At 36.7% G+C, this 14,440-nt stretch overlaps 1 protein-coding gene across 2 annotated transcripts in view; it reads left to right on the plus strand.

Moving 5' to 3' along the window:
• Window positions 1–9,796, plus strand: part of NUDT3 (nudix hydrolase 3) — a 64,984-nt gene extending 55,188 nt beyond the window's left edge. For both annotated transcript variants that reach the window (XM_031965039.1, XM_031965040.1), the window contains one exon: window positions 1,288–9,796. In XM_031965039.1, the coding sequence (XP_031820899.1) occupies window positions 1,288–1,466 (179 nt within the window). In that variant the 3' untranslated portion in view covers window positions 1,467–9,796. The remainder of the gene's footprint in view (window positions 1–1,287) is intronic.
• The last annotated feature ends 4,644 nt before the right edge of the window (window positions 9,797–14,440 follow it).

Raw genomic sequence — 14,440 nt, forward strand, 5'->3', positions numbered from 1 at the left:
TTAACAGGGTTTATTAATTTATTGACTCATTTCTGGGGGCACCTATTTTTAAATAAAAATGCCATCAGAAAATCATAGCCAACTTTACTGTTTTCATATTTTTATAATTTCACAATAAGTGATACACTTTCCTAAAACAGTGTCAAAGTATTTGTTATTCCCCAAAGATGGCCAAATAATGAGCTAAAATTGCCAGTGCAATAGAGATAGAACTGGACTTGTATTGCATTGATATAGGGAATTCTTGGATGAGGAAATAGCTTTTTCCATCTCAGGTCAACACTTTAGGGTCTAGGAGAGTTGGCTGGAGGATTTGAGCAATTAATTGCCTATTGTCATGTAGTCATTATCTTACAGAAGTAGGATTTGAATCCAGGATTTTCTGTGTTGGGGTCTATTCTCTATCTATGCATACTACTTACGCAGACTAAATATATGAATAAATGTGTAAGTAAAAGTGCCAATGTTGCTTCTTTATTAATTTTTTTCAGTGAACCAAAAAAATCTATTTTATCTCACTCCTACCATACCTCTTATTTTAAAAAGAAAGAAAAAGAGAACTATATGCATAGAAAAGCAAAATTGTTCATGTCCAAAAAAATACTTGTCTCCATCTGTCCCCAAGTCCCTCATTTCTCAGGATGCATGCTATATCATTGGTGTCTTGGAATCATGTTTTGACTTGTCAACATTGTTGGAGCAATTGTTCTTTTAGTTTTACTCTTTTTTCTCTGAGTCAGATCATACAAGTCTTTATTCCCTGGGGATATGTGGAATCTCAAAATGTGATGTGGGTACAATTCATGAGCCATAAAATAACATTAATTTTACTTCTGACTTGAATTAATAATATTAACATTTACATGTTAATTACATGTAATTAATATTGCTATATATTTAAATGGGTTTTAAAAATTATTTTTGCTACCATTTTCTTCTGTCACCTCCTTTTCAGTATATGAAATTAGATTTTTGTTTTCTTTTGTTTTTTTCCTTTGTTATAATTATTGTCTTATATAATAAGATATATATTACATGATATACATTACATTTCATATTTTTTCCTTTGTTATAATTATTATATCTTAAAGAGAACAGGCATATCCTTATTCAAATTAAATTAAAAGAAATTTGGTGGAAGTGTTCTTTTTATATTTTGTTTTATACTGGCAAGTATAAAAGGGAAGAAGTCATTGTAGATTGTCTATGGGATCTCTTATCCTGCCAGAATATTTTAATGCAAAACTCTTCCTCTATAGACTTGTAACTCTTTCTATCCTCCAACAGGAAGGAAAAGGGATTGGTTTAAAATAGAAGATGCCATAAAAGTGCTACAGAATCACAAACCCGTGCAGGCCTCATATTTTGAAACCTTGAGGCAAGGCTGCCTGGCAAACAATGGCACCCTGGTTATGGGTACAACATACTCGGTCACCAGTCAGAGCTCAGTGCCAGACATCAGATGACTGAAGACATCTTCTCAAGAAAAACAGAAATTGGAAAATAGACTGAAATCTGGATCTCCTTCCTTCTCCCTGATTCTCTTCCTCTCACTCCCTACCCCTCTTCACATGCCTCCTCTTTCAAACAAGGCATGGGCAGCAGCCTAAAACAGAGGAAGTATTCTTTGATAATGTTGCTGTTTGATATTAAGTGGAGCTTTTTTTTCTTTTTTCTTTTTCTAAAAAAATCCTCTTTTGGGAGCTAAGGGTGGGATGGGGTATGTATTTTGTAAAGTATATTTTGTGCATGATGTGTCCTTTCCCATAACATCACCTTTACCCTCTGAAGAGAGACAGGCAGCTTCTCCTCTGTTTTGCACTCCGAAGTGTTCCTATCTATTCAGTTCCCATCCTGGCCAGACATTTTCCTCTTTTTTTTTTTTTTAAACAAAAGATATTAATGTAAGGCCATCTTTTCCAGGAGTCTGTGCTGTTTATACCTGCAGATTGATCATGTTCAGTGCATGATGCATTTATATACACATTATATATTGACATATAATATGTAAATAAATGATTGTAGGAGGACATGTTAAAGTCTAATTTTGCAAGAGTTTGTTTTGAGAGTGCTCCAAGAGAGGAGAAGATTTTCTTAGGTAATCTGCCTAGTAGCATTAATCTTACTTTTTTTTTGGGGGGGGGGGGGAGGGGACAATCCTAGACCAGTTTCCCTGTTCATTCTTCTTTTCCACCCTTGGTCATTTACTATGGTGACCTAATAGGGAAAGAGTTGGATGACCTTCTGACTGCTGGTGCTCACAACCTTCTCTTGTCTCAATTGAAGTTGCTACTCTGTCAGAAGAAAATACGAAGAAAACTTTACTTCTTTTTATTACCCAGACAGGAGGAGCAAATAGATTCAATAAAAAGAGTGATAAAATTGAATCTCAATCTGCTGCGGTGACAGTGGGGATTTGAACTGGAGCTTGTGGGATTAAAAGGTACAAAGAACTGGATTGGCCAATGCCAGTTCTATTCTGCCAGTTTTAAGTTCTCTCCATAGCCCTACTTGTAGTTGATGATCTCTTTCTTTTTGTCCATATGCCTTATCGTGCTCAACTGGATATCTTTTTGTGCTAAAGTATTTGCCTGTACTTCCCCTTGTAGCCACACATGTTCCTCCTCTTCTGTGTTATGTCCCAAAAAAGAAGCATATGAGGGGAAAATCCATGGGCTCACTATTGTGTTTGTGGCATAGCAGCACTTAGAATTTTAGCATGAAGCATGCTCAAAATATTGTCTCCTGCTGTGTGGATATGAAAGGTACAACTTCTACCCAGAAATACTAGTGTAGAAGACTCTTAATCATTTATTAGAATAGCTACATAATGTATTGGCACACTTTAAACTCTTTTGTTTTATTGATATTTCATACTGTCTTTATTTGCCAACTGTGTTGTTTAGTTGGGAAATAAAAAGGAAATGGTTGTGGGTTTGGGGGGATGGGCAAAGGCAGGGCATTAGTTAATCCCTGGCTTGGGACAGGAGGTTGTTGCTAGATTCTTAGTAGCATCTCCTTTGTCAAAACATAGCCAAGATGTGAAATGAAATCTGCAGTACTTTTATTTAATAATTCTAATAAATACATAGACTTTCAAAAGGTTTTTTTCTTCCCTCCCACTAATGGGGAACAAATAAGTTGGATAGACCTATCAGTTTAATGTTGACTCTGGAATAGAAAGTAGCCAGTTTTAGAAGCTTATAGACAGAAGAATCACAGCAAAGTTACACTTTGAACTACAGGGCCAAAAATCAGTACTAGCATTTTGTCAAAAGACAATAAGCCCATACTAATAAAGTAGTTTTATATCAGTGGTTTGAAATAGAGCATGACACTTTGATTCTAAATGTTGAACTCAATTCTCCATGTGACCATTTAAAAATGAAGATTCCATCTCTTTTTAAGAGGCTTAATACACCAAGGTCCTGCCAGAAATGCCAAGAAAAAAGTCAAATCGAGTCATCCAAGACCAAGTGACATCCCAAGAAAACAGCTATCTACTGCTGGCTTTTGGATCAATTCTCTCTTTGCTCTATAGATTTGCTGTTTTGAAAATGTTGTGCAGGAAAACACTTGGGATTCCTGAAAGAAGAAGTGAAGTTCTGTTATAGCATTCAGTCCTTTTTTTAAGCACGGGTAACCAAAAAAAAAATTTCACAGCATTTTGAAAATGTTGTGCTGGTCTATTAAATCAAAATGTAAGGGTAGAATATTGTTAATGACTACTGATGGCTTTTCTTTTGTTTGGATCAAGAAAATCAATTGTGCCAAGGAAGTATCTTTATATGGCATGAATCAGTACTATTAATGCCCTTAGCAGGAGGGACTTATTGATAGACTCAACTAAAAATTGGAAGCTTTATCCAATATCCATAATTAAAATTAGTGTATTGTTGTGCCATGCTTGCATTGAATGAAGGTTTTGTTTTTCCTTTCTATATTACAAATTCTATTCCTGTCTTTTTAAGTATGTATTTACAGATCTCTTGTGATAGTATTGGTGTATTGATTTGATAGATATATGCTTTAACACATAACCTCCTAGCTCCATTTCTTCAAAGCAAAGAAACAAAATACAAAGCATCCCACAAAATATTTAAGAACATGCCCTCTTGATTTTGCTCTTATTTTTAGAGCCATGTACATTGTGTCTATTAATGAATATGGTCTAGGAAAAAAAAATTGGTTGGCTCTTTTTCCCCCTTCAAAAAAAATTTTTTTTAAACTTATGGTCCTTTTTTCTCCTTAAAACTTTGTAAAGATTGCAGCTATTTGGTAAAGCTTCTTATTGGATCTGAGGTTTTGTTCATTGAGTTCCAGTAGAACTATCCCATCTTTCTTGGAGAGAAGGAAGACGGGAAGTGCATATGTTGGTGTATTTGATAAACCAAACATAAAAGTGCAGTGATTGAGTTTACTTTTCCAAAGTCAAATGCCTGTATCCTGTTGTACAGGAAGTTCATTCAATGTGATCCTGTGAGATCAGGCTTATTGAATTGGATCAAACGGAGAAACAGCATAAATTTGACATGCCAGGTTTTCCAAGATTTCACATTAAGATCACCTCACGTGTGCTACACAGCCCAATAATTGGAATTGTACTTTCCTATGGCCCTCCTTCTCAACCCCACCTAGGAAACACCTTGATGGAAATAACATGAATATAAAGTATATTGCAGGAGCTTTGCAATCCTGTTTCTACACAATCAAGTTCCTCTATAAGAAGTTTTTTTCTTTTGATGTTAGAAGTTGATTAGTACCCCATGCTAAAATTTCTTACTCAGAAGAAAAGAATATTTTCGTCTCTGTGGCTTATAAGGAAAGGGGAAGGGGGAAGTTATGTAATGGAGACTTTCTTCCTCTGTTTCTCATCCTCTTGTAGAGTAGAGGTAGAAGCTCAGCTTCTTTTTACCTTTTTAAATGAGAAAGCCATTAATAGGCATCTTTCAGACTTAGTACATAGTCTTTTCTATGTTTAAAAAACCCCAACAACTTCCATTTAATGCATTGACATCACTATAAATGTCTTAACAATTTCCCCACTTCCTTTTCCTTAAAATAAATTTATGCTGAGCCATATTTACTTTTTCAATTAATAAAGATTTCACTACCATAATGTGCTCCTTACCTAGCACTATGGTGTTCCAGTTCTTTAGTGTTCTTGAAGCCTGAGCTGAGAGTGTACTTAGTATGTGCAATAGAATATGTAATAGTGTCACAATTTTTCAATATGTGTATATGTGTGTGTTTGGGAGGAGAGGGCTGAAGACATAGAAATGTAATGTAATCAATAAAGTCCTTTGGTTTTAATCCCATTTGCATTTCAGAAAATAACCTGCATCAAGAAAATAAATTGGAGTGCAGGATAATTAACTCAAACAGCTGCATTTGGAGAATCTAGCTGTAGAGGGAATTTTTTTTTTAAAGATAGAGAAATCAAGTATTTTGTATCTTTCCTTCTCTTTTTAATCTCTAAAAAAAGCAAGCAGCTCTCATAGTTTTGTTGCTGCCTAACCATATTGCCATTCTGTTAATGTAAACCACATGGAGATAAGACTTGCCCCACAGAAGTATGTGAGACTTGGAAATTGTGGAAGGGAAAATATTCCAAATTTGGGTTCTAATGCTCTCAGATGAGCAGCAAGCATATGGACTAAACTTCATAATAAATATGTGCATGACCAGTTTATTTCATTGTGTGGTAATGGAAAAATCTAAGGGAAAATAAGAGTCTTGTTTGGCAATTACTGTTCTGATATTAAAATTAGAAGCTCTTGGGATCCAGAAAAGAACTCTTAAAAGTCTACCCTTTTCTGGGTGCCTTTTTTTAGATGTCTGTCACAAGAAATGGTAGCATACTCTGGGATTGGGGGGAAAGAGAATACTATGCATATGTATACTATATTTAAGTGAGAAAGAAAACTATTGCTAGGTTGTTTCTATCAAGGTCCAGTTGGTGGAATCAAAAATCTCTTTTCAGTCTCCAGACTGAAGACCTTTAATTCTATCCAAAGGCCTTTCAGTGGTGCTTAATTTTTTGCCAAATGTGTTCAGTTCCCTCCCCTTTCTTCCCCCCCTTCCCCATCTTTGTGGGGACAGATTCATCATCTTTTTTTTTCTTTTTTTAGCCTAGAACTTCCCTGGAGATATACGTAACTTGGACTTTTCACATCTGGCAAAAATCATGCTTTTTTCTCTTTGAGAAGGACCAAATGCAAAATATTGATTCACCCCATTCTACTTTAAAGAAAAAACCTTTAGTTGCTTTAAGGCCATTTAATTGATTTGCTTTGAATTTCTAAAAATGGAATAATTTTTATGGGGCAGACTGGGAAGATAAATCAATTATTCTATTTAATACTGGAGACAGTTCTGTTAAAAAGATTTTTTATGATGGAATACCTAGGCTACTGTCTTATCAGTAATCAGATCTTTGGTTTTTTTTCCAATTTGTTTGCAATTTAATGTATGTTTAACTAGCTTTAAATAATACAATAGAGTAAGGTAAAGGTAACTTCATTTTGCAAAACCTTTCAAATATGCTTTTAATATGCTCATTGTATCAAATGCAGAGATTAAATCAGTTAAAACAACAAAACCTTAAGGATTTTAAAATCCTTAATTTAATCCTTATTCCCAAAATTTTAATGTTAAATTTTTTGCTTAAGGAGCAAAAATATCAGCATAAACTACTAATTGCTGATTGTTGATAGACATTAGCCATGACATTTATTCTGTTCAGAACAATTCTTGAGTACAGCTAAGCATTTATCTAGGTTTTGAATTCCAGACTTGTTGATCTGATCATAATTTCTGTATATACACCCAAAGCCAAGAATGCTTATCACAGCTTAATAGTTTAACATGTACTCAAAGGATGATTTACCAGGTGTGTTTCTGACAGCAAGTTAAGCAGAATTAAGAATTGGGCCAGGAAAGAAAGATACTTGAGTCTCTGTGAAAGCTTCTGGAATTTTTTTTTTTTTTTTTTAAAGAAAATAAGTACTAAGACCTCAAATCATACTATTTTCTAAAGTCCGTTTCTCCCAGAGCTCAGGATGTACTAACAATTTATCCAATGACATAGTCCATAAATTCACACTGGAAATAATCCCAGTGGGAATCTTCCTGAGCAAAGTAAGATTGTGCTTGGAGCAACTTTGCCTTAATTGAAAATATTTGCCTAAAAGGTGGAGTATTGAAGCTTTTCCTTTGCAGAAGACATTTACTGGGAGTCATGTAGTTCTGTCCAGCTCAGTGTCCTACAGCACAACTCTGTATTCTCACACTTAAAACTATTCTCATTGCTAAATTGTGTACTTTGGGTTCAAAAGTATCCTGGTGGTTAAGCAGACTACATTTTATGGAAACATTTACTAACTTGAGTGATTGAGGGGGGGAGAGGGTCACCAAGCAATTAGAGATGGTTTAAGCAATTCACATCTTTAAGAACTAGAAAATCTATATATGTTAACATATGAAGTAACATTGAATCACTTAGAAGATCGTTAGCAAAGCAGAGACTTGAAGCAAAAATTAGTTCTAGAATTCCCTGAAAATTGAGAGCAAGTTATCTTGTCAGTGGGCAAGAAGCCAGTGTTCTTGAGCTGGTACATAAATAACAAGGCCAAAGAAGGGATGAGCAGCTGTTAACTTGAGTGAAAGAATCCAACATTTTTGCCTTGCTCCACATATTGATTGGACCCCTTTTTATACAAAGGCTTTAAAAGGTGACTAATCCTCTCAAAACTAAAGTATTCAGTTTTTATTTAACATGAAAGCTTTCTTCTCCACTCGGAAAAAAAGGCTATATTGTCTTAGTTTATGGAATTTTAAATCTTCAGGATTTATGTAAATGTGTTATGCTACACTATGTAGCATAACACACTATGTAGATGATTAATTTCAGCTCCCACAGAGTGTAGTTAATTGCATGGGTTTGTATCATTTATTAGTAGAGAAAGGGCTTTAAATGTTTGAAATGGAAAGGATTTGAAGTTTTTATAAAGCTATAGGGTCCATTTGATATGATGTGAAAATTTCATAGCTGGTTTGTAGTCAAAGGTCTGGACCCTCACGTGTATTTGGTGGGAGATTTTCCTCTTAAGGTTTGCTTTCTATACCGGGGGGTATTTGTAGGCTCTTGGTGTGTTGATTTCCTAAGATTATCAATTAGCTTGTCTTTAGAAAAAGATGTCCTAGCTGTGTAGATTAGATTGCTTTTTGTTTGAGAAAGTGACTGAAAGTATTTAAGGATGTTGAAAACTGTTTTAAAATAAAAAGTGAATATTCCTATATCAGAGCTACAAAAATGGCTTTAAATATCTTCATGTCTTATATTACCAATCAATCCTTTATTTCAGATATGCTGTCTTCTGTCACCATTGATGCCCTTTTATAAAGGATAATAAACATGAAGCCAAAAGTCAAGCTGCATTTGTTTTTACCAGTAATGGGTAGTGTTTCCAAACAGGTTCAAATGTCCATCATACTCTATTACTGAATCTGATTATTGGGATGTTTTGATTTCAACTCTTCCTTTCCTCCTGTCCTTCCCCGTTCATACTTCCCAAAATAACCTTTTCATAATGTAAAAATTAGCTTTCTGAGGATCCATTTCTCTTGGCTTCCATTTGTAGCATGTTAACAGAACTTCTAAGAAGGATGATTTAATTTCTCTTGCAATGGGAATAATTCTGAAGCTTGTAATACAGAAATGGAAGAAATTGCAGGTTTGGCTTTTTTTTTCTAAAGGTTTTTTTCAAATGTGTTGTGGGAAAAGCATAATATTAATAATGAAAAAAGAGAGATTCAATGTTTTGCTTCTTTGCCTCAACACATTTTTGGGAAAGGGGACATCACACCTGTAGTTTTGGGACAATTCCAACCATCCTCGGGGCCAGAGATTTCATACCTCTCTTAACTAAGGTTGTATGTTTGTATTTGGGGAAAAAAACTGCTTAAAATTTAATCTTAATTACCTCTTAAAAGAGGAACATGAAACAAGTGATCTTAAGGAAGAGCTCATTGGATTGTGCAAGCAAAGGAACAACTGCAGTGCTTTTCAGAAGCCAAAGGACTATACATCATACTCTATTACTGAATCTGATTATTGGGATGTTTTGATTTCAACTCTTCCTTTCCTCCTGTCCTTCCCCATTCATACTTCCCAAAATAACCTTTTCATAATGTAAAAATGAGCTTTCTGAGGATCCATTTCTCTTGGCTTCCATTTGTGGCATGTTAACAGAACTTCTAAGAAGGATGATTTAATTTCTCTTGCAATGAGAACAATTCTGAAGCTTGTAATACAGAAATGGAAGAAATTGCAGGTTTGGCTTTTTTTTTTCTAAAGATTTTTTTCAAACTTCATTCTTCTCCCCTTCTTTCCCCCTTGTCTTGGCCTTGTCCTTTGCTGGCGACATTTGGGTTTAGTTCAAGATATAGAGAAATGGAGCTGAATAAGAAAGATGATGGTCAGTTTCAAGCTGTGAATAGTGCGCATGTACTTTCTGCCTAACACATCTCCTTTCTGCCTAACATAATGAAGTAGACATGTTTAATAATTGTCTCAGCAATAGAAAGTAATGCCATCCTTCCCATCTATAGTCTAGATAAGGCTTTGATGCCATCACTTAAAATCTCCCACCCGTTTTTTGAATCCTGATATTAATATGTCTGCAGTTCCTTTATATGTTAGTTTCCTTCAACTAAAGTTTTGTGTGAGGGAAAAGCATTGGAAGTAGAGGTTGTAATCTCGTGCCAACAAATAAACACTGGTATTTCACATTCACTGATGTCTGTTCTCATTTCTTACCAGCAGCTTTCCAATTCCTCAGTTATTCCTGTTATTGTCTCTGTTGAGTGGTCCCTTAGTTGAATCAGGAAAAAAAAAAAAGTAATTGCTTTTCAGTAACTCAAACCAGGAAAAGTCTTTGTTGCTGGTAGATAGCTAGTTTGGTCAGGATGGTCTGCCACAGAGAGAGATCCACAAAGTCCAAAAAGAGGTCCGAGCATGAGGTCCAGGATATCTGAAAATGGTGTCACGAAGAAGATAGGTCACAGAAGATGCAAAGCAAATTGTCAAAAGGAAAGAAACAAAAACCCAGGGGAGTTGAATATAGATATTTGTGAGAGTAGGAAGAACAAAGCATTTGAAGATGTGGAAGATAAAGTTGGATCTTAAAAAATCAAGAAGAGGCATTTAGACTGCTAAGAAAAGTTTTTTGAATGGGACTTGGCTGCATTGAATTGTTCTTTATGATTTATCTAACTGAGCAAGATGACTTTCATGGAAAGAAGATGGAGAAGGAAGCACAGCTGGAAGATTATTGACCCTTTCTCAGGAAAATTGAGCTGCCCAAGTGGTGGTTGTGGAACCTAAACTTAAACTTTATTAAATCCTGTAATTCTGGCCCTCCTAGAACTCTAACCAATGGTTAGACACTAGGCTGATCTTGGGCAGAGAAGTCAAGTTTGCAGAAGTTGGGTTTGAGGCTTTTGAATTCTCTGCTCATCCTCAGTTTCCAATGTTCTCATTATCTTGGCTTCTCAGAACTCCTTCCCCCTCCTGTGGTTTGAACATTGTCTCACAGTCAGAGCTCCTTCCCTTTCTGTCCTATATTCTTGTCACTCAGGGAACTGACATTACATACCTACTGTTTAGTGACATCTTCATGGGGTTTCTGGGCACCACATTCCACAAAAGATATTGGTAAACTTCAGAAGAAAGAAAAATTTATATTGGATGAAGACTGGGCGGAGGAATGATCTAGCCTGGGAATATACGTAGCTATAAGACAATTACATTAAGAGTTGGACTTGTTCATTTTGGCCCCAGAGCAGGGGATAGAAGCTGCTGCTGATGTGGGAAAGATTCCAATCTTTGATTCCCAACCCCCCCTAGTTAATGTAAATTACCCTTTGACTCATAAATCCTGGTCCCTTTGAATTCCAATAGAAGATCCGGACCTGTCCCAGCCCCCATCCAGATCTGAGCCAACTTTGGGGCTACACCCAAAGACCCTCGAACTAAGTCTCCTATTATAAAAGGGCCACGCTGGGAACCCCTCTTTGCAGAGATTCCAAACATGCCAACCATGTGAGGACCCTCTGCCCACTGGACCCTCTGTCTGGTGTCCTCATCTCTACCTTCACCTATCTCCTACTTCTAAACAAAATAATAAAAATCTTTTATCAATCTAGCTCTCGGACCAATAAATGCTTTTATTGGGGACTCGCGCTGCTACTAGACCTCACTTACCTCCGGATCCTTGCGCCGAATCCAAGGGGGTTACAAGGGAGCTTTGTTTGACTCCCTGTACCCCAAACCTGCCACTATACCTTAACTAAACCCTAATTTCATTTAGGTACGGCAAATCTAGACCTCAACACTGAGAGGCAGACAGGGACTTGATGTCACTTTGGGCACTGGGGGTAGGATGAGAGAATTGTTCCCAAAAAGTTTGGTTTTTTGTTTTTTATGTTTTTTTTTTAATAATGGGTTTCTTCTCATAGGGGGCTTTTTCAAGGGGGGGCTAGCTGGTAATTTGTAGGAATGAGGTGGGTGTTCTTTTGGGAGGGGCAGTAAGTTGGACTAAATATCCATGGAGTATCATTTAGCTTTGAAATCCTGTGATTTCAGGTGTAGAGGAATTTAGTGTGTTAGCAGTAGAAATGGAGAAGTACCAGGTGCAAAACAAATTGAAGAAAGATCACAGTGCTTAAGTCTACTAGCATTAGAATGAAGGAAAAGGATGATGTAAAAATTTTGAGCCAGTAAATGGGAAAATAATGATGTAATTGGCAGAGAAAACCATTCCAAGTGGAGCATGAAACAAATCTAAACAGAGGAATTTGCATTTGAACTGATCTTTCATCTTTCCTCTTGTAGCAGTAACTGACATAAGGTCCCATTGATAATGCGGCAAGCCTGCTTTAACCAGGCATTATGTTAGACTCTGGAGCTTTGAAGCTTTCATTCTTTTTGGAAAACCGTGCACATACAAACAGATGCGAAATAAATGCAAGGTCATTTTTAGGGGAAGGTACTAGAGAGCTACAGAAACCAAAACATTTTTTTGAACTATGCTTTGAATAATATGGGAGAGTCCAATAGTTGGTATAGAGAAAGGACATTCTCAAACGTAGGGAATGGCCTGTACAAAAGCATCATTGGAGAGATGTGTGAGGGGGAAAAAAATAGTAAAAAATTAGAAGTGTAATAGAATCCCAAAAGGGTAGTTTGGAGCTCAGATTGGGCTTTAAGTACCAAACAAGATCTCAGGGGCAATAAGAAGCTACTGGGGTTTGAGTAAGGGAAAGATAATCAGACATATTTTAGAAAAATCACTTTGGTACCTATGTGGAGGATGGATTGGAGAAGATTAAGATTTAGGACAAGTACATTAAAAGGCTGTTTCCACCCTTCAAACTGGCAAAAATGACACCACCTTCCGTTTCCCCTGGGAAAAAAAAATGTCAACAGTTAATACGGGAAGAAGTGTGGGAAAATAGGTATGTATTATTAATGGACCTGTGAACTACTTTGGAAAAAAATTTGCAAATACATATGCAAATAAAGTGACTAAAATATCCAATATCCTTTGAAGCATAGATTCCATTACTAGGTTTGTACTCCAAGGAAGTCATCAGTATGAGAAAAGATTTCCCCATATACTCCAAAATATTTTTGGCATATCTAAGAATCATAAACAAATGCCATCAGTTGAGGAATGTGGTAGATAAAATGTAATAGAATATTATAATTGTAATAGAAATAATATAAATGATGTGTGAAATAGAATTGTGTCCCCTGATATTTGTGGAGGGTGGGCCACCTGGCCTGGGGAAATTCCTAAAAATGATCCCCACCCTCCTACCTGGTTCCCACTGGAATCTCCCACTTTCCTATTGATCTGGGAATCACTTTGATCTGGGAAACAATCACTATCCTTCATTGATTTGAAAATTAGCCCCTAATCACTCCCTAACCCCAAACCATAGAAGACCAATAAAAAACAAGATTCTGTACCCAAACCTTTGCTAATTCCTAATCTGGAACCAGCTTGCTGACAAAATAGTTTCTCAGTGAATAAACCCTATTTTTTTGCTTGGCGCAAAAAAAAAAAAAAAAAAAGCCTTATTTGTAGATTGGAACTGTGAATTCTTTTGCAAAAATCTGCGACACTGGCCTGGGAACCCTATCACTGTTAGGGTATCTTTCACTCCCTCAAAATTTGGTGACCCGCTATGAGGCCCATGTGAATCTCCCTGTAACACTCCAATTCTCCCTGTTAGAAACTGAATGGGATTTTCATTTGGTGCAGGACCTCAAGAGCAATTAATGAGGCCATTATTCTGATTCACCTAATTGTGCTTAATCTTTATTTGTACTCAGATCCCAGGGGACAGAAAGTGGTTCTCCACTCTAGATCTTAAAAATGCTTTCTTTTGTATACCTTTGCATGAAAACTCACAATTTCTTTTTGCTTTTGAATGGGCAAAGCCGGGGATACATACCCATCAACTAACATGGACAGTCTTACCCCAGAGCTTCAGAAACAGCCCACACATATTCGGACAGGCACTGGCTAAAGATTTAAGGGATTTGGAGCTGCTTAACAGCAGTCCAGTACTTTGATCTGCAGCCTCACCCCAAAAGCTTCCCTAGATGCAACCATAAAAACTCTTAAATTTTCTGGCCTCTAGGGGTTACAGGGTTTCCGTATCCATAACTCACATTGCCTGTCAGTCTGTCCAAATATTTGGGCCATAACCTAAGCTCCATTCAAGGCCCTACAAGCCTTCCCCTTAACTGGGACCCCGATCAGGCCGAGGCTTTTAAGACCCTGAAAGCCAAACTGACTTCTGCTGCTGCCCTGGCTCTACCTAATTTAGAAAAGCCTTTCACTCTGTCTGTAGGTGAAAGGCAGGACCCCAGACTGGTGACCTCCTTCTCAAAGGAACTTGACTCAGTTTCCATAGGCTGGCCCTCATGCCTTAGAGCAGTGGGGCTGCTACGGCCCTTCTAATTGAAGAAGCCTCAAAAGTCACCCTAGGGCAGCCATTGGTCCGGGTTCAGAGCATTTTAGAAGCCAAAGGGTGCAAAGTAGTCAAGCCTAACACTGGTTGCATCCATTGGATATCTCCTATCAATTTCTGAAAATCATTTAAGGTGTTTAGCTTCTCTGTTCTTAAGGACAGTTTTTGTACTGTAAGCACCTTAGGGTATACTTCATATCCTAAATATTGAAAAGGAGCATGTCTCTGAATTTTTTCTGGAGCTATGTGCAATTTGTAATTCTTTAGAGTTTCTATGGTCTTTAGTAGACACGCTTCTAACATTTGCTCCTCAGGTGCACATCCCAATATATCATCCCTGTAATGTAATAACATCACTTTTGGAAATGCTTTTCTCACTGGAGTAAGAACAGCA

This window comes from Sarcophilus harrisii, chromosome 4 (genome assembly GCF_902635505.1).
Source record: "Sarcophilus harrisii chromosome 4, mSarHar1.11, whole genome shotgun sequence".
In the NCBI taxonomy this organism is placed as follows: Eukaryota; Metazoa; Chordata; class Mammalia; order Dasyuromorphia; family Dasyuridae; genus Sarcophilus; species Sarcophilus harrisii.